Source organism: Lepisma saccharinum, chromosome 19 (genome assembly GCF_977018435.1).
Source record: "Lepisma saccharinum chromosome 19, izLepSacc3.1, whole genome shotgun sequence".
In the NCBI taxonomy this organism is placed as follows: domain Eukaryota; kingdom Metazoa; phylum Arthropoda; class Insecta; order Zygentoma; family Lepismatidae; genus Lepisma; species Lepisma saccharinum.
Window position 1 is genome coordinate 68591015 of NC_139247.1, and position 21257 is coordinate 68612271.

At 38.0% G+C, this 21257-nt stretch overlaps 1 protein-coding gene across 1 annotated transcript; it reads right to left on the minus strand.

Moving 5' to 3' along the window:
* Nucleotides 1-5198: 5198 nt before the first annotated feature.
* Nucleotides 5199-19841, minus strand: LOC146003051 (uncharacterized). The gene is made up of 6 exons (XM_083141214.1): nucleotides 19786-19841; nucleotides 14872-17955; nucleotides 11669-11758; nucleotides 9782-9883; nucleotides 7927-8380; nucleotides 5199-6962 (listed from the first exon to the last, which is right to left on the minus strand). Exons 2-6 carry the CDS (start codon nucleotides 17916-17918, stop codon nucleotides 5322-5324), a joined length of 5334 nt encoding a protein of 1777 aa, XP_082997340.1. The 5' UTR covers nucleotides 17919-17955; nucleotides 19786-19841; the 3' UTR covers nucleotides 5199-5321.
* Nucleotides 19842-21257: the final 1416 nt, after the last annotated feature.

A 21257-nucleotide genomic window follows, 5' to 3' on the forward strand; every position in this document is an offset into this window, starting at 1 on the left:
TTGCATCCCATAAAAATAGCGTCCAGGACTATTTTGCAATAAGTCTTACATTTCATAAATCATAAAAATACTCTTATTTCTTTGTTCCTCAGATTCTAGGAATTAACAAAAGTACCTTTAATAAACCTGAATATTTTTTGGGGGGGAGCAAGTGCCCCCTTGCTCCCGCCAAGTTACGATTATGCCTATATTACCATCCATCATCTTACCACCCAAGTATTAACATTCAAAGAAATAGTTAAGAACATATCATATTCTTAAATTTAATAAAATATTCTATTGAATGATAAATTCAAAATTAACAAATAATTATTTCAGATATTCCAAGCCTATCCAAGAACAGCACATTTTTAATATTTTACGACGTTACATTCGAATTTAGTTCAATAGCAGACATTATTCAATTTAAGTCAGTTTATCTTAAAGTTTGCTTTTTAGTACTACATTCCTTGGCTGAGGGATGAAGTTAATTTTTCAACCAAGTAAACCAGAATACGGAAAGAAACAAGCACGCATCATAGTAACATAAAATGACACAAAGGTTATGATCATGGATTTCAACGATTAATTAAGTTGTTATAATGAGTCAAAAATGACATATTTGTCTTGTGTGAATGTCTTTACTTTCGTTTTTCATTCATTTTAACTTGCTTAATTTGTGAATGAAATAGTAAACTGTGTCCAACGCCCAATATTATCATGTTAAGTTTTGTGACGTACTTTAAAACATTTATAACCTAAGAGCTATTATTAAAACAATACGTTTCCCCGTTTCCTTTGCACATGTTTTGTTTACGACATTATGACTAGATGTACAGTGTCTCTCAAAAGTTTTAGGACAACGACATTTTAAACTAGGCAACCCAATTTACACAAGCCGTTGGTGGGTTGCGTGCAGAGTTAGGCTCAATTTCAGGGTTGCCACATGCACAATAGATACTTATAAAATACGCGAAAGAAATATAAACAAGTATTATTGTATAAAATTATTAAAAATATCACTATTATATCGCAAATGAAAAAATTCTTTCTGAAAGAAAAAAATAGGTTTTCTAGTATTTCATCGCTGATGAGTCTACAGTAAGGAAAAGAGGTGAGAGGAAACGAAAGGTTACAAAAGAGAGGAGAAAGAGAAAGCGAAAGGAGAAGAGGAGAAGTAGAGGAGAGAAGAAAGATAGGATAGACGAGGAGAGATGTAGTGAGGAGAATGGAAAAAGATTCGAGGAGAGATGAGGAAAAAAGAACAAAGAAGGAAAAAGAGGAGGAAAACGAGAGGAGAGGAGAGGAGGAGACGAGAAGACGGAAGTGGAGAGTAGAGTAAAGGAGAGAAAAAGAGAAGAACGAAAAAAGAGAGAATAGTGCAGTGGAGTCGGAAATCTAAGACAGGAAAGGAGATAAGAGGAGTGGAGAAGAGTGGGATGGAGATAAGATGCGAGAAAAGTAGGGAAGGCGATATGAGATAAAGCAGAACGGAAAGAGGGGAGAGAAGAAGGAGAAGGAACTGGAGAGAAGAGGTAGTTGCAGAAAATATCGTCTGAGCGTCAAGAATGGATGCATTGGTCAAATTATCGACATGAAACATTCAATAACATTTTGAAATGTACTGGAGAATATATTAGATTGGTGCGAAACGCCTTTTGGCTGAGTTCAGAGCAAATTAAAATCTTCCATGTAAGATCGTTGATTTTACCTGCGATTACACCACTAAAAAAATTAATGTCATTTTTAATATTTATAAGAATTATTCAATTTTTCTCCACTTCTCGGTTCGTTGAAATGGAGATTTTGTAATTCAATATTTCCCCTCCCCCATCGTTAATTCCAAACTGAATCATTCCGTTTCACACGGCGTGGACAATGAACACAATGGGATATGTCTAAAACTTACGAAAATTTTCTGCCACCGGAAGGGTTTGAACCTACGACCATCAGATTGACAATCCTGAACGGTAGCCACTACCCTACAAGTTTTAGCTCCTTAAACCAGGTAGAAGAACCACTACACCACGCCTTTACCTTCGAATGAAACAACAATTTTTTTTAAGTATTCTGTCCCTCCAATATTGTAAATGTCGTTTGGTATACGTGTAGTTGAACTTTACTTTAATTTTGATTTGCTTTCTTGTAGTATAACCGATATCTTCGAGAAATAATTTTCGAAGTGATTAAAAACGAGAATATTGGTAGTTGTGAAAATGCGAGTTATTTCTTCTAACTTATTATTGTGATTAGACATTATTAATGGAAAATATCTAGAGGCTTGAACATTACAGGACGATGTTCTTTTCCTGTGATACTGTAACAGACAAAATGCTTGTTTACTGATGCAAGTCTTGTGTCCAGAACAGTCTTATGAAATGTATTTGCTGTTGCGTAAGATAACACGAAATAATTACACCGTGTGCGAACTACCAAATCTGTGCAAGGTTATACGTAAACAGGCGGAAAATTTTATTCATAAAATCACTTCGCATTTGACAGTATTAGTCAAGAGAGACTCGTGGGACACTGTGTTAAGGTGCTGCACTAAATCCTTCTAATTTTTCTTCCTCGAAGAATAACAATTTCTAAGGAAGAGCAACAGTGATGATCTTTCTTATTTCTTTTAAATGCTTACACTTTCCTTTAATTGGGTTAAAAATAAATAAGAATATTGCTTGCATTTCTGTCATTGACGTAGACCAGAGAGAGAGAGAGAGAGAGAGAGACAGACAGACAGATATTACAAAATAGTTCAAATAGTGCGAGCGCCATTAAAAAGTCATGATAATTCTATGTTGCGTACTTAGAATTATTCATACAATAAAGAACATGTCTAATTGTGAGTTAACAAAAAAAACAATAATAAAGAGACATTTTAGCATCACGATTGCAGTTCGAAAAAGTCGGGACAGGAATTGAAAATAACGTACTGTCCTGACTAAATCGGTGAATCGGACGTCTGGTAGCCTTGCATCAATGATCGATGCAGTGTCTGCACCCAGCATGTTACAAGTGACCAGAGTCGAATTTGAAAGAGAATCTGAAGAATGATATATTTCGTCAGAGGCGGCTAGGTGGGCACTAGCTCAACATGCAATAGTTTAAGTCAGAATTTCTGACAAACAAGAAATCTTATTGAATAAGTATTGGGATAGTAATACATGTATCCGCTCCTTTTTAACAATGTTAGCTCGAAGACAATCTGTATTCCATTTGTTTATATTGGCAACTTGGTCAACCGGAGGTTATTATAAGGAACTACTTCGTAGATGTTCATGTAACCGTTATAAAATTACAAATATAGTATATTCACAAGCTTAGATATACTAACAACGAAGAAATAAATTCAGAGTTAAATTTCAAATGCATGTGTATAGAGTAATTCTAGAAGTACAGAGCTATGTCAGAGTATTGAACTTCTTTTTGCAGGATAACGTTTACAATATTGATGCGACAGAATAATTAAGAACTGTTGCTCCAAGGGAAACAAAGGGCGTAGTGTATTGGTTAGAGTTCTTGAAAGCATTCGATCCTCCATACTAGGTGTACTTTTTTTTAATTCTCTTTTTATTATAAACAAGAGCATGGTAACATAATTTGTAATAGCAGTGTATAGTGGCTACATTGTTCTGCATATGGAATTATTAAAAAAATCAACAAATAAATGAATTGACACACATTCAAAGGGATATTTTCATGCATAAGATCGAGAATTATGATACTCTAACGATAATTGTGTACTGCTTCAAAGACATTGACAAATATTAATGAAATAACTATTTATATTTGCGGCAATTCAGGACATACTAATTTTACCCCTTTTCCCACTCGAGTTCAATGCAAGGATACCTCCGCAAATATCGAATGAAAAGTTTTCATCATGTGCAATTCTAAATTAAATGTTTTCGCCGAGTCGTACTACCTTCGTTTTCTTTGTTACAAACAAGTATTGCTTGCACATTACATGTAGGAGGAGAGTTGCATCTACATTTCACATTGGTCAGCTCCTTCTACTTACTTTCAGGAGCGAAAGCTTGTAGGGTAGTGTTTACCGTTCAGGACTGTCAATCTGATGGTCGTAGGTTCAAACCCTTCCGGTGGCAGAAAATTTTCGTAAGTTTTAGACCTATCCCATTGTGTCCATTGTCCACGCCGTGTGAAACGGAATGATTCAGTTTGGAATTAACGATGGGGGGAGGGGAAATATTAAATTACAAAATCTCCATTTCAACGAACCGAGAAGTGGACAAAAATTAGATAATTCTTATAAATATTCAAATTACATTCATGTTTTTAGTGGTATAATCGCAGGCAAAATCAACGATCTTACATGGAAGATTTTACCTTGCTCTGAACTAAGCCAAAATGCATTTCGAACCGATCTAATACATTCTCCAATACATTTCAAAATGTTATTGAATGTTTCATGTCGATAATTTGACCAATGCATCAATTCTAGACGCTGAGACGATATTTTCTGCAACTACCTCTTCTCTTCAGTCCCTTCTGTTCTTCTCTTCTCCTCTCCCCTCCTTCTGCTCGATCTGCTTTTATCTCATATCGGCTTCCCTACTTTTCTCGCATCTTATCTCCATCCCACTCATCTCCACTCCTCGTATCTCCTCTCCTGTCTTAGATTTCCGACTCCACTGCACTTTTCTCCTCTTCTTTTCGTTCTTCTCTTTTTCTCTCCTTTACTTTACTTTCCACTCCCCTCCTCTCGTCTCCTCTTCTCTCTTATTTGCTCCATTTTCCTCATCTCTCCTAGAATCTTTTTCCATTCTCCTCACTACATCTCCTCTCCTCGTTTATCCTCTCTTTCTTCTCTCCTCTACTTTTCCTCTTCTTCTTTCGCTTTCTCTTTCTCCTCTCCTTTGTCACCTTTCGTTTTCTCTCACCTCTTTTCCTTTCTGTAGACTCATCAGTGATGAAATACTAAGAAACCTTTTTATTTTCTTTCAGAAAGAAGTTTGTCACTTGCGATATAATAGTGATATTTTTCATAATTTTATACAATATTACTTGTTTTTATTCCTTTCGCGCATTTTATAAATATTTATTGTGCATGTGGCAACCCCGAAATTGAGCCTAACTCTACACGCAACCCACCAACGCCTTGTGTAAATTGGGTTGCCTAGTTTAAAATGTCGTTGTCCTAAAACTTTTGAGAGACACTGTACACATACCAATAACTAACATGAAGTTAGACAACTATGGAGGAGAAAATACATACTTTATTCTTTTGGAAATACTAAAGAATACAACAGACTGAAGTGAAAAAGTTTCTAGAAACACAGATCAAATTTTGTAAAACGATACTTTCCTTGCTGAAAACGGTTCTATTTTCTTAATAAAACCGAGGAACACAGTGGACATTCTATTGAGGCATTCATAGCCACAAAGCCTAATGCGAGAAGTGATATAGTGTACACTGCAACAAGCTTCCAGTTAAGTTTCCCATCGACCACCAGAGTTAGGAAACCGCTTTTGCTGTTTAGTTTTTGGGATGACGACGCCATCAATGACTTCGACATAAAGTCTCCAAGAGTGATTGGTCTGCAATCTTCTTCAAATTGGATTTCGCTTTCAATAGATGTCAGCTCGGAACCCTGGGCTGATGAAGATTCGTAATCCAGGTCAGAATAGTCTATTTGTTGTTTAATTTCAGTTAGATATTCACAAGTGCCACTACCAGCACTCTGTTCTTGGTTTTGATACGTTTTGCTCTCTTTATCGTCAAAGAAGACATCTTTGGAACCAAATTGGGCCACAAGTTGTTCATCCAAGCTCCCTTTTAAACTATCTTCATTGCTGTCTTCGCACAGTTCATCCTCTGTAAAAGATGGACTTCCGTCCTCCACTCTTGAACTCAAATTCAGACTCTCTACTGTGCCCATACTCTCAGTGCTAAGAGCAACACTGCACACATTCATCGATGCAGAACTCTCATCTGGTTTCTCTTGTCCTTGTCTACTACCGGACGTTTCAATGTTTTCCTTCAACTCGTTACTGACAACAGGATACAGTCCAAATTCAAACTTCCCGATGTCTGTGGAAACGTTAGAGAATTCTTCCCCTCCAGTGATAGCAATGGTGCTATCTGACTCAGGTTCTTCGTTGTGTATGGTCAAACTGTCCTGGAATATGTCATTTTCGTTATTGATTGTGGTTTTAGGAATGGTTTCGTCTTCTTTTTTGTCAAGAGTTTCATGTTCACTCTCAGACTGCAATTTTCTTATTTCTGGATGTAATGTATGACGAACATCGCCGTTATCAACAGGTTCAAATTCATGTACGTGAATTGTGCCAACCTTAGAAAACTTTGCTTGGTCTTCAGTAACGTTATTATTTGATTCTTCTTCTTCTGTGGTTAGGTTATGATGAATGTCATTTTTAGTGTTGATTCTGATTTTGGACGTAGTTATATCTGCAGCTTTCATTTGCAAAACCTCGTCAGCAATATATCCACATTTCTCTTCAGACAATACACTTCTTGCTGCTGGTGACAATGCATCACCCTGAAGACTTTTGCCTCTTTTCACTTGCTGTTTTATTTTTTTACTTGACTCTGCAACATCTTGTGCTACCGGAATATATTTTTGGTAATCATTCTCAACTGGACTTGATTTCTTGTCCAAATCCCCTACTACTTGACATTTTGACAGATCGCACGGCTCTGATATTTTGTCGAGAGAAGCAGTTCTTGTTTCAGAAGATTCTTCAGAGACTGTTTCCAGCTCAATCAAAACGTGTTTGCTTCCAGCGATGGTGGACATTTTGCCCTCGTCCTCGCCATCTTGCCTTAGGCATGAAGTTTTCCTTCGTCTCACCTCAGGTACCTCCGCAGTTCTAGTGTGGCAGTCGCTTCGATCAGATATTAAACCCTCCTGCCTTTTTCTCTCCTGAAGAAGGGACTTCATTCTAGTCAATGCAGTTGCGACGGGAGTCAAATCATTATCCACAGCATTACGATTGTGACTCTGAAAACATAGAAATGGATCTTAGAAATTATTACAACACACGTCAACAAATGCTCTCAGGTGAGATACAATGAACAAAATCAAGCCTCAATATCGAAGAACACTAGCTTTCCATCTGAATCCATACTTTGCTAAATCCCACGTTTGGGCTACTGTTAATTGGCCTTTCGTTCGGTGTTCACCAGCGAAAAGAGGAAATTATTTCTTGCCAGTGCTGGTGAGAATTCAAACTTGCAGGCAGGGGACTGTCATCCGTGCAGACGCCAAATGTGAATTACAGCCGTGAGGCCTTTCCATAGTTAGGGCCGGAAGGGTGAAGTGACTTGCAGCCCAAGCTGACAACCACGTGGAAAGATGGCCTTTCGTCCGAGTTGGACTGCAGTAGCAGAAAATGCTTTCACGACAGAGGTGGTAAGCGATCGAACGATCTAATAGGGGTGCACGTTGCATGTACCTCTCCTCATAATTTGGAGGTTTACCTACGGGCAAGACGGTCAATCTAGTTTGTGCAACAATTTTCATTAACAAATATATTAAAGTGGAAAGATTCTGATTAATTGAAATTTTTTTGTGTCCGAAATGGAACATGCCATTGAAAACCACACTTAGCAAATTAATTTAATGATTTTGACTAGAGGAAATTAAAATATTCCATTGCATCCAGTCGTTGTCAGCTAATTTAAGCCAAATTTATATTTGTCTACACGCCAAAACATAATCGAACTTACACTCTTTATGATTATGCCATAATTTATTTATTTATATTTAATTTCAAGGGTAACGTATAAAGTTAATGAAATAGAAAGCTACTTACGATATAATTGTTGGGATCATGGCATCGACTTTAAAAAAAAAAGAACAAGAATTTACCAGGTTCACAAAGGTTGAGAACCACTGCTTTACATGACTGACAACCCAAGGTGAATGAGACATAAGTTGAGTACTAATTACTTCATCAACTTACCAAAATCTTCCATATGTTTTCCATCAGCTGCCGTGTGATCTCATTCTCCTTCGCTGCTTTGTTGGTTTCCGAAGTTCTTGAGCGACTTCGTTCCCTCTCCTTGTTCTTCCTCATCCACTCTTCTATCTTGCGGGCACTTTGGGGGGAAATCTTGGGATTGGAGAGTAATCGAGATTTCATCCAATCTTCAAGAGACTGCTTCTTCTCCGGTCGCATTGCGGTTCCTGCCTCCTCTTCGCTTTGGCACTTCCTGAGACGTTCTCTGTGCTCCTGGTGGGAAGTGTGAAATACCTCGGACTTTCCTCCTCTGTTGCTCAGATATTTGCGGAACTCACTACTCCCACGTCCCTCTATGGACTCGTTCAAGCTTAACTTGGAAGCCAGCCTGTTTCTTCTTCTCCTTGCAAGGAACGACCGTCTGGACTCAGAGCTGCAGCGACTGCCGACATCTGATCTACTGCACATAAGGAACAGATTAGCATGCAATGTCAATTGGATATTATCCATTGTATAGTGTTTTTAAACTATTCTTTTTCTAACATTACGTTTCGATAGAGCACCTCTTCTCTCGTATTCAGCTGAAATTTATTTTTCCTATGGTGGGAATCGAACCTACGACATACCTGTGGTTTTTACTACAAATCCGGTGCTTGAACCACTTACTCCACGACGCCCCCCAGAATTCTGTACTAATTCTTGCTCCATTTATGCTATTATTCCTATTTTGTGAGGAGAGCTGACTATATTTCCTTGAATTCTACACTGGAGTGACTTATAGGGTTTTGGACCATTCCAATGGAGGCTGCTTCTTTTATTTTCCTTAGTTTCCAACTTGGTTCTTTGTGTAGTACTCCTAGGTTTCTCCACTGAATTCTATGTTTGATTGATTGAGTTGGTGTTCAAAGCCCACTTTATGCACAGTAAAGCTAATCGGGACTGGACCTACAGTTCAAAGTGCGATCCGAACTACTACGTGCCTCTACCGGGTATCGAAAACGGGACCTCTTGATTAAAATGCGACGACGCTACCACTGCGCAATCTGAGACGCTTGAATTCTATGTGATTCACTCCATGCTATATTTGACGTATCTGCTTCACCCTTGCGTGTGTGCTGATTGTGATAAATGCCGAAAAATGATTGCCTTACAGATGTTCAGATTTTGACATGCCGGGGCAGTGGCGTGCCCAGGATTTAAGAAAGGGGGTTTCGTATACTTTTTTTTAGTAGTCGGCCCTCATTTTGCCATCTCTTCCTGCTTTTGACGTTTTTTTAAGGAATACTATGCTGGAGGGGGTTATGACCCTCACCAATTCCTCTCTTGAGTACGCACTGTACCGGGTGGTTAGAATTAAAGTTCCCCTACCCATAGCCCGTTCGAAGCAATGTATTGTGGTGAAACTTGGTATGTAGGCTATGTAAACCATGGGAAATATAATGCAGACGAAAAATTAGTTCAAGGTTTGGCCACCAGGTGGAAATATAGCGTAGAAATAACGATGTTAGTACAACGCATTGTAAACGTGAATAAAGTAATTTTTGTCCCCATTCGCTCCCCATGGTATCCAAAGCCTCTATACCAGGTTTCACCGCAATCCTTGCTTCGAATGGGCTCCAGAGAGCCACTTTTATTCTAAACACCCGGTTTGTTTCATGTGTAGTCCTAGTAAATAAAATTCTGACATGAAGTTTATGTTATTCAACATTATTAGTAACAGTTATTCTCTTGCCAAGTGATGACAGAATGTCTGTTTTACTGAGTATTTTTTTTTTAATACTCGAAATTAGAAGTTGTACAGTTTAGATATCTGTCAAAATTACCCACTCGCCAAATCATGGTTGTACATTTGGCTTACCTTGGAAGACCCTCCGAAAACGTACGTAGAACTTCTTGCAATCTATCAGCCAGCTCTTCCTGCGCCAAGGACCTTGCCTCTTCTTCATCTGCTCTACCAAACCTATTCCAGAAGAAAATAGGTACATCATTAATACTTTGAAATCCTCCTTACTATCGTCAAGTTCAATACGTAAGGTAATTAGGATATTTTCATTGCTGAAGATGGTCAAATTTCTTTTCACATTGAAGAGAATATTACATATGTGTCAAAATTTCACAGAAATCCATTAATTCTCGGTCATTTGTGGAGGTGACGTGATCGACACCACGTTCCGGCCGCCTTTATCTCCCACCTCGACGCTTCCATGCATGGAAACGAACTCGGGTTTCCCGCGTGGCAGTTCGGCACTCTACCGACTGAACCAACACGCCTGTTTTCTACTCCCTGATGTTACTGCGTATACATGAAAAAACTTTTCCTTATGGTGTATCAAGTGCTAATATGAATGTATATAATCAAGAAAACTCATTACGCTCTTGAACCAGTGCTAGTAGCCTTAATGTTGACACACCAATGTAATTTAACATCGACTGAAATTGCCAGGTTAATTTTTCTCCCGTAGGTTTCGTGTGGATATGAAAGTGAAAAAACAAATAACTGTATCTTTCATCATGAGCCCCCAAAGAAAATTTTCTGAAGGGAGGAGTAGGGGGATGAAAATCGGAAAGTTGTGTCCTTACGTGTGGTGTGTTGACATCATGTTTACGTTTTATCGAGAGAAAGAATCGTTTTAAGGGCAAGAGAAGTAAAGAAGAGCTAGAACATGAGAGAAAAAGGTGAAAGAAAGAATCCAGACACGCAAAGAGAGGAAGTTGTGAGAGGAAGACAAATCAAGTAGCGAGACGGATAGAGCGAAAGAATAGAATGAGAGATTGAATGAGAGAAAGGAAAGAGGAAATAAAACCAACAGAGAAGGGACATAAAGAAGCGAGGAAGAAGAGAGAGATAGGGAGGGAAATAGAGAAACGAGACACACAAGTACAGAAGGAGAGGGAGATAGAATAAAGAAAAAATAAGAAAACAGGAAAGGGAAACACAGAAAAGAAACGATAACATGGAGAGGAAGTAAGTGCGATGAAGGACTTAATAAAACAGGAAAGAAGCTGCAATTAAAGAGAAAGACAAAGGAATACGAAAAAAGAGAGACGGGAAGAAGAACTATGCAATTCTTCTAAATTCTGACTTGATTTTTGTTATTTAGCATCGCTTTTCTGCCACTTTTGGCTAATCGCGACGATGAGGATGAGTGATGATAGCGCACTGTGCTAACTTTCTTCGCCTCGGAGGTCGGCTTTTCTAAATTCTTCGAGAGTACAGAATACAGAATTTTTAGTTTCCCAACACGGTTGTAGGTATACAGGTCAATTAGGCGAACATACGTTGCTTGAAACTATGGCCGGTGCGTCCTCTGATCATAGTTTCTTTTTCCCGTAAGTAAATAAATACGTACAATATTCCTTAACATAAGAGCAGACTAGTTCATACATTATCTCTAATATATTAACTTTATACGTTTCATATTACAGCTTCTGAAATATAAAGCTTGTTGACAGATGGCAGCAAAAGATCAATAATTTTTGTTCTTATAAAGTCACGTAAAGTCAGAAAGCAGGGAATTATTTTATAGTTATGATTCTAAGACATTATGTATAATTGAAACATTGATTTTGTATTATATGGTACAAATGACAAACCAACATGAATGGATCTTCAAACAGCTATGCTATAGCTATATGTAAAAACTAGGAATTAATTCAAAAACACATTTCTGAATAAACAATAGAGGACTTTCGATCCTACTATCGTAAATAAAAGTTGGAAACGTCTATAGTGGGCGTGTCTTACCTTAGATTATGTAATGCCGGTTGTCTAATTAAACCATGTGTTCTCCTGCTGTCGGTTGAAAATGATCTGATTCTCGAGCATACATTATTCCTGGAATGGAATTATTGTTTACATAGACTATTACTTACCGTGATATTACACATGAGTAAATAAAAATGGAGCACATAGGAACAAGACATTTACTGCGATTTAGAAATTGCCTACGTTCATATGATTATAATTACATATCTCGAACCAATATTTTAAGGTATGTATTGGTATTATCGTGTAGTTGGTATTACCGGTAACTCTTAGTCAAATTAAGATGATCCTTGACATTACCAAAAGATCTGAAGGCAACGATTAGATTGTACAGCCGTGTGTAGATGAATTAATATGAAAATTTTGCACGTTTATTTAAGTTGTTGGACAGAAATACCAAACTCTGCCCCCCACATCAGTACAAGTTACTGTTAAAAACTACACAGTCTGTAAAAACATAGAAGTACTACTTTCTTTGGATATTTCTTTATCAAATTCTGGATCTTAGCTCGTTTCTACTTATTCTTGTTTTGTCTCTTCCAGCTAATAGTCTTCTCTGTTAGAGATGAGAAGCATATTACAGCTATTATACTATATAGTTGTCATTAATGATACTTTATTATCTCCTATTAATTACATTTTAAAGTTATTTTTGTACAGGCTGACACAGTTAAGTAGTATCAATTATCGCCCCTCAAATAGACAAGAAACATTTGGTATTTAAAGGAAATTTTACTAAAACATTACACACCAAACACTATCACCCTCTTCCAAAACTCCACCAAACCCTGTATTTTCTGGTTATATTACTGTACAAAGTAACCCGATTACATCGGTATCCAAATGAATATTTCCTTGTAATGTGGAGGTCCCGGGTTCTATACTCGGTGGAGGCACATAGCAGTTTTAATCTAGTCCAGTCGCCATAAAGAAGACTTAAATTTAATCTGAGTCTACATGAATATTTCTAAGACATGTCTTTCCAAGTTAGTGGAACAAGAATGTGTTCTTGAAGCATCAGTAACATTGAACAATGCTTTTAGTCTGCTTATTAAACAAAAGTGCCTTTTCTAAGTTTTGTCTAAGTTGCCAAGAAAATATAACTATATCTATCTACAAATCTACTTAAAAGAAATGTATTTCAAAAAATGACTCCTTGCTATTTTTTTGGAAACCAACTGTATTGCAAAACATAAGTTTAGGGTACATGTATTTGCCACATATTTTTTTGGGTATTGTTTGATTCTTCACTGAACAATTTTCGTTTCCACCGTGCTGCTACCGGAACAAGAAACAAGGCCAGATACCCTGACGAATTCCCGACGTTATGAATATATCAGATCATCAGACGATGAAGATGAATCATCTCGACTGGAAGGAAACGGATGAACTGAGTATTCATTCGATAAAGGAGACATTGTTTTGAAATATATTTCTTCTTAATAAAAACTAAAGTGATCATTGATGTTTTGGCCTGATTCGCTCCCTGACATTCATAAAATTTGAAACACCACTTTTAAAATATAAATTCCGCATCATTTAGTTTAATATATACTTACATGTGCTATGATCATGATTTAGTACCGCATTGTTTTAAAATTGAAGCGAGAACAACAAAGTCTTGGTTCTATAATGTACAAAAATTATCAACATGTGAGGAAATGATCAACATTTGAGGAAATGACAATATATTAAAATTACATTTTATTATAAAAATGTACATTAGAATAGGTATATTCATTTAAATAAATGAATTGTACATTTTAAGATTAAACTACAAGGTTCGCCCATAAAAAACTTTTTGATTTTAGGAAAGAAAAGAAGTAATTACCTTCAAATTACTTTATCACCTTCAAAATAATCACCAGTTTGACCAGCGTTTGTACAGGTCTTGGAAACACTGTTGATAGCCATTGACAGTAAGTGTTCGCAAAATACGTGTAACATTTAATTTAATGTCCGCGACGTCGTCAAATCTTCGCCCTTTCATAGCCATCTTAAGCTTGGGAAAAAGGTAAAAATCAGCAGGCGATAAGTCCGGAGAATATGGAGGGTGATTGATCACTGTCCCTGAATGATTAGCAAGGTATTGTTTACAGACAATGTGGTATGAGGCGGAGCATTGCCGTGTAACAGAAACCATTGGCGAGAATCACAGAGGTCCTTCCTAACCCGCTTCATCCCGTTTATGAGTCGACCAAGCACTTTCTTGTAATACCACTGATTGATAGTTTGGTTTTCAGGAACAAATTCATTGTGGATCAGTTCTTGGGAATCAAAACATGCGATCAGCAGCACCTTTGTCTTCGATTTCGACATCCGTGTTTTTTTCTATGAGGGCGACAACTGTCCTTTCCACTGCGCACTCTGTCTGTTTGTTTCGGGGTCATACTGTAAACACCAGGTTTCATCTCACCATACACTACCCGTATCATCTGTAACGTTTTGGTAAACGATTTATCCAATTTGTAACAAAACTTTATGCTGTAACGTTGTTCCATCTTGGTTCGCGTATTTTGTACGCCGCCTGCACACGTCTTGCATCTGACGCACGCTTGCCCCGATACCGACTGCCTATAAACATGCACTGACGGGAAGTTTAGATATAGCTTTTTGCAGTGTTGCCAGAATACGGTACCTTTTCATTCGGTTAGGTTCTTTTTTTGACAGTTCGGTTTCTTTATGGGCGGACCTTGTATTTTAAAGGTCTGAGGTTTCTTGTTATAATAAAGAAAATGAAATCCCAGTAGTAGAAAGAAAGTTGTTTAACTTAATTCTCACAACCTGATACATTGGGATGCGTAAGTATTACCAAACGATTGTCTATCGCCATGTTCATGCTCTCTGTCTTATCCAATGATAGTTTCAAGAATTGAAACAAAACACAAAACAATCTGCTGACAGCCCCTGCACCAACATACTTAAAAATAATATATTCCTTAAAGACACGTAAGATGCAACAGAAAATTAATGAAAATAGTCATGGACAATTTGCCGAACAATACTTGTGCATCTCACTGACTAGTAAACTAAGTTGTGATGTTTCAAAATTTGATCCCAAGATATAGTTCAATACCATCGGCATAAAAAACATGAACTTGGGTGCATTCGGTACATAAAATTTGGAAGTGGAAATAAAAGTACTCAACTTTGAACCCTTGTAAAAGTTTCAAAATACTTACAACTTGTTCCCGCGTCCGTAGTTTTCCACGTTTTTTCCAAGGCTTGTTTCTCTTCCAGGAAGACCATTGAGTATTATGTTGGATTTGGTATGGCGTTCCAAATCCATGGACTTCACAAAAGTTCTCATTTTTTCCTTACGATACACGGAGCTTATATCTGGGACCATATCATCCACATTCAAATTATTCATCTTTTCAAATGTCTCCATCGGATCGTCTCGTTTGGAGCTGAAGATTCTACTCCCTAAACATGACCGTGAACGTCTGGGTGATGCGAATACACGTGGAGATTGATTTTCTGATTCAGGCTCCATAGAAGCTCTTTTACCTGCAAAATGGTCGTCTCTATGATGTCTACAATGAGAAACATCAGCGCTCATCTTGGTGTTTTCAAGTTCTTGAATTAGTCGATCGCATAACTGGTCTAGCAGTTGTGGTACATTTCTCTCCACTTCAGCCAAGAAACCGTCTCTTTTAATGTGTTCCCTTCTACTTTCCTCGCTGCGTGGTCTTGGTGACCCAACCCTTTTTGGCCTACTCGGAGACTTCTGTCGAAAATCTTTCAAAGCTTCTGCAAAATTCCTGCCAAGCTGCGAGTCCGATCCTTTCATGGGTACATCCGGTCTCTTGTCTTTGACTATTCGCAATTTTCGTCCCTCGGGTTCTTTAACGACTCTTGGAAGAAACGATTCATCTTCTCTATTGAAGTTTGCATAGTTTGAACACAGTATCTCCTTCTTGCTGATTACCTCTGATGTGTATTCGGAATGTATAATATGTTCAGTTTCAAGTAATGCATTTGTCTGGCTAACTTCAGGGCCTTTGGTGGACCTTTTCGTATGAAATGTGTTCTTTTTCGTTTCTGATGATGAAGGTTCACGTCCACCACAAGGTGATTTCGTCGATTTGTTAGGTGTTTGCGATCGTAAATTACCACTTGGTACTAATACCTTTTCCCTTAATTTGCATTTCACGTCGGTTTTGCCGGAGAGATTCTTACTACAATTTCTTTCTCTCATCTTAGCTGGAGAACAAATATCATGTGGAAGCTCCTGGTGTGATTTAGAGTGTGCGTTCTGTGCAATTTTATTCGCATCCTTTGACACATCTGCCGTTGGATTGTTTGGAATACTCCTGTGATCTCTTCTAGTAGGGTTATGGATACCTTGAAGATATTTTTCAGTTCTTGAAGATCCATTTTTTCTCGCAATAATTGGTTTTGATCCCTTAGGCATGTTTCTCCTGTATTCCCTTTTGAACCCAGATTGCTCTCTGGAATTGTCAGCGTCTAAAATAGCTTCAGGTTCTTCAGTCCAACGGTCCAACGAATGTCCTGGGGAAGATTTATGCATTTGATTAACGGCAGAAACCCTTGAAGTCGATTCCACGCTCGCACCGGCCGCGTTTCCTCCATAATCCTTCTCAGAATAATTAATCTCCTCAATTCGCGGCAATGTTCTTATATTATCTCCTTCCGGGTGATATTCAACAACAGACGAGTAATAGACTTCCATAACGTTCATCTGTTCTGGACAAATGTATTCGATTACTGCGTTTTTAATTTCATATTTCATCTCCATTGTATCAATACGTTGTGTGTGTAAATCTAGTTGACTCACTTGTCCTTCACGTTGAGCCGGGACTATGTCCCCTCGTTCCATGGGTTGCGGCAAAGTTGAGCCTCGACTTAGAGGATGTTTAGCTAATGCTTTATCCCGACCGTTCTGAGCAGCTCCTACACCTGAACTTTGCTGCATCACTTTGTTTATGGTTTGCGGAAAGTCGTCATTGTACTCTATTTCTGTAACAAAATAATGTTGCTCCACTCTATAAGGTGACTGCGGTCTCGCTGATTCTACCGACCTGTTTCTCGCATTTCCTGAGAACTTAGAGGTGTCGTTTTTAGCGCTACATATTTCATGCGCTCGATGCAATCTCGCATTATTGTCAGTATATCTGTCAGAGTGGCAATGGGTGCATCGCTGAGGATTATCGAAAAGATCATCCAAAGTACTGTGTGGTTGCACGTAACCTGTTCCATCTTGTGATACCCTCCCAGATTTTGGATATATGTAATAAGACACACTGGCCTTGTTCCAGTCATTACACACACGCCCTGGAATCGGCACGTACCAGTCTGTTTTGATATCTTCGAAAGTTGGGAAATTGGTATTGTGATACCTGACAGTTTCCAAGCTGTGTTTTGGTGTAATTCCTTCAACGCGTATCGGACGTACAGACTTTATCTGCAAGAGGGGGACAATATCTGGCTGAAACACTTCAAACATGGATATTTCATGCGCTTCCGCAAATTGCATCTGAACCAAATTTCTGTACGCCGGCACATAATTATAAGGGAAGTTCAAGTGAATGGAGGGTGTATTGTTTCTGAGGCGCTTGCGTAGCATTCTGCTTGGTTGCGAGCTCAAACTCTTCCTGGGGAAACCCGGCGGATCGATATACGACCGGGAATTACAATCCACAATACTATCGAACGGCGAGAGCGTCTTTCGTTTTTGGGTCCTGAACATGTTGTCCGGGTTCTTATTGACAACCAGCTCCCTGCTGAGAGGTATTTTGGTGAGCAATGACTGAGGAACCATTATCGTAACGGAACTCTTGTCCAAATCTGTGTCTGTGGCAGGAGAAACGGATCCTGAATCGGATTTCTGGTCTCCAACACCAGCCTTCCCTGTCGGCGACTTTGATTTTGGATCAGCCTTTGGTTGATTGTCTGTCCCTTTAGGGTAAAGTATGTGAACTCCTCCTTCCTTCCGAGTCACGTTCTGAGGCGGAGGGGGGTTGAAGAACGTGTCCTGTATACCTTCGCTGCTTGAGGTGGAAGCAAGGAATAATTTGCAAGATTCAGTGGAAGGCGTGCTCTCTCGGCTGATCTCCGAATCGTCCATTTTTAGCTTTCCGAAATAGCTGAACGTCGACATGACGGAAGTTTTTTTAGTTTTTGCAACCCCTTGAGAGTCAGAACTGGAATAATTTGCATCACTTCTGAAGAGATGTCGTTGTTTAACACTGGGGTTGGTTGTCATCTGGTGCTACGCCTTTTCGGCAACTCTGGGTTGACATCTGGAACAAGAGATCGCATTTACTTTTTAGCCAATGCGGATGCATAATCCATTGACACCAATATCTATACTTGCAAATTTTGCTTATTTTAGTGTTCCTACCTTTTACTGGTTAATCGTGAGATTATTATGTGAAATTTATGAATTAAGAAACTCAAAAGGATCTCCCACGCCAATCGAGGACTTGAAGCACGAAGTTACGTTGACGGAATCTAGCGTATGTATGTACCCAAGCATTTTTCCATCTAAGTTTCTAAGTGAACTGACTGTTCGATTAACAATCACCAACCTATGCTCCGAGTTTACAATTCAGGTGCATGGGAGTTGCTTGCAAAAGTTTTTTTTTAATCAGTTTCATAGATATCATATAATCACCTATCCTCATCTTTGCGATTAACCAAATTTGACTGAAAACCAAAGTAAAGTAAACCATATCAATCTATCAATCAACACACTCCTTCAGCGCAATAGGAGGTTACAAAAACTGACACAAAAACTTGACAGTTCATACCATCTCTACCATCTCCAGTACAAAACCGTACCTTGTAAGTAGATCTAAAAGAAAATTCAATGAATATAGTGATTGACAAATAGTATATCTGTGTTCAAGTGTACAACCGTTCATCTACCTAGCGATTAACAATTAATTTATGTTGCATCTTTATCTTTACTACTTATTTCACGTATTGCTTTGCAAGTATTTTATGATCATTAATTTTTTTATCATATAAAGGTATTGTTCTTCTTTATGAAACAACGTTGTGTACAGTGGGATGCACAAGTATAGCTCAGCAAATGTCCATGACTATTTTAATTATTTTTTCTCTTGCATCTTACTTATTTCAAGGAATATATTTTTAAGTGTGCAGGTGTGTGCTGGTGCAAAGGCTGTAAGTAGTTAGTTTGGCGTTTTGTTCAAATTCTTGAAGCTCTCATTGAGCAAATCAAGGTGCACGAGCATGACAATGGACAATTTGCTTTGTAAGACTCATGCATCCCATTTACATGTTTACTTCTACTCTTTGCTTTTTAGTACGATTCTTATACGGTTAGTCAGTATAAATGAGAAATGATTTGCTTAGTGTTTACGTGCACTGTGCGATTGATTTAATTGGTAGTCTGAATTACGTCACCTTCTAGTAATTCGATATTACGAGGTTACATTGTGCTACAATAGGCTCTGTGCATGGCGAAAGGGCCAAATTGGTTATTTTTAACTTATGGGGTTTCACATCCCATTGCCCAACTTCTCGATTTTCACTTTTTCTCCCTTATCTGTGCTTCAGTTTCATCAGAACGTGAAAGTGTAGTATTTCTATAAGTACCATTGACACCATCAGCAAGGAATTTTGCAGAGTTGTTACTTGATTGCGGTTGTACACTAACTTTTACGATATTAACTCAAAATCTATGTATTTACACACATATTCTCTATTATTATTATTAACTTAGGCAATAACATATTAAGGTCTTTTAGTAATTTCAGATCCCATTCAAAATGAAAGGTTTGGTTTCAGTTGGTGTTTTAAGTCCACTTTATGCACAGTAAGGCTAATCGGGACTGGACCCACGGTTTAAAGTGGGATCCGAACCACTGTACCATGTGCCTCCACCGTTTATCGAACCCGGGAACCCCTGATTACAAGGCGACGACGCTACCACTGCGCCAAATGGGAGGCCCCCAAAATGAAAGGGAAATACAATACAACGCATATGCAAAAGAATTAACTAATGATATATGTGTCCCTACGTTTTTAGTGGAAAAGAAAAATCCCACTTGTTATTAAATTCTAAGAATTAGATGCATAATTGCAACGAAATTTTGTATTACCTCTTTCAGTGAATTTCAAAGTTGGTTTCCAGTAACCCAGGATTCTACAGAGTTCACAGTTACTCCGGAAACAATGAAGAGTTGTAGAGATCAACAATGGATTACTTTCCTTCCTAGAATTCTCTCAAAAGGCAATAATTACACGAAGAGCATTCGCCAATGCTTTCCGCGTAAATGAAAGATTAAAATCTGCCCTTGGATGGGCAAGAGGCGCACATGCCCGAAGTGTGGCGCGTTGCACACCAGGTTAGTATTTTGATCAGGAAAGTCACGTATGTGTTGAACGAAAACACAAACTGTTTATTGACACTTAATAATTTGTACATTACTGAAACCAAATACTAATAAATTATGCATGGAAATGTTATTTTCGTGAATTTATTCCACCGAATTACGCTTAAAAGAACTGACGCATACATACATTATATAATAATTCTAATTTCGTGTTACAAGAACATAACATGTAAATCAATTGTTTATTATCAAATTATTGTTATTGGTATGTAGGATATAAGTACTTCACAATGAGAAACTCTGCAACTTCAAGAATATTTCTTGTCATTAAATCACGTGAACGTACATACTAAAAGCAGAAAATATAGAACACTGTAATTGGGCATTCGTCTGCTGTTGTGTTCCAATAAATAAATAAATAAATAAACTTCCACCAGGGATCGTGACTGAAAAAGAAAGGATTCCAAGCTTTTGAAATCACCAGATCATTTTCATTACACACCTTATACTTACTATATACCTCGTATCTAGCACCCGCGTAGTGATATAGGGCCACGAAACTTTGTTATAACATTTTTTATTTGTCATCGGTGAGATCTTTACATAGCTATCTGATGAAAATCAGCCGAAATAGACTAACTCGATGAGGCATATTTTGACATATTTTACCAATTTAGCGTTTTTACAACATATTTCTTCAATTTTCTTGTAATGAGACATATTTCTGTGTAATTTCGTATTTGTCTTGCATATAATTGCTTATTTTATAATTTGTTCTTCATACTTTTAGCGCCACGGATAGTTTATATTATCGATGACAGGCAGTGGCGGCGATTAGGGGGGGCGAGGAGGGGCAGTTTCGCCACTTTTGCCCCCACTCTATGCTAAACCTTATCTACATAGGAAAATATACTGTCTTTGCCCCCCAGTTTTGGTACCTTGGCCCCCAGGTTTTGGAACCCAAACGCCGCCACTGATGGCAGGGTAAGGAAATTACGGACAGGATATTAAAAGTAGATGCAATTTTTTCTTACCAACTAGTACAGAACAATAATACCCTCTTTTTTTATCCCGCCGACAATTGATTTCAAATTCTATGTACTTAAAATCCCCCCAAAATGTTGTGCTTGTGTATTGATTTCTGCCGCAATATGATATTTGCATTGTGGAACGAAATAATATTGAGTGTAACATGTTCTGACAAAAATGTTGTAGGTTGTTTTTCAGATTCTACATAA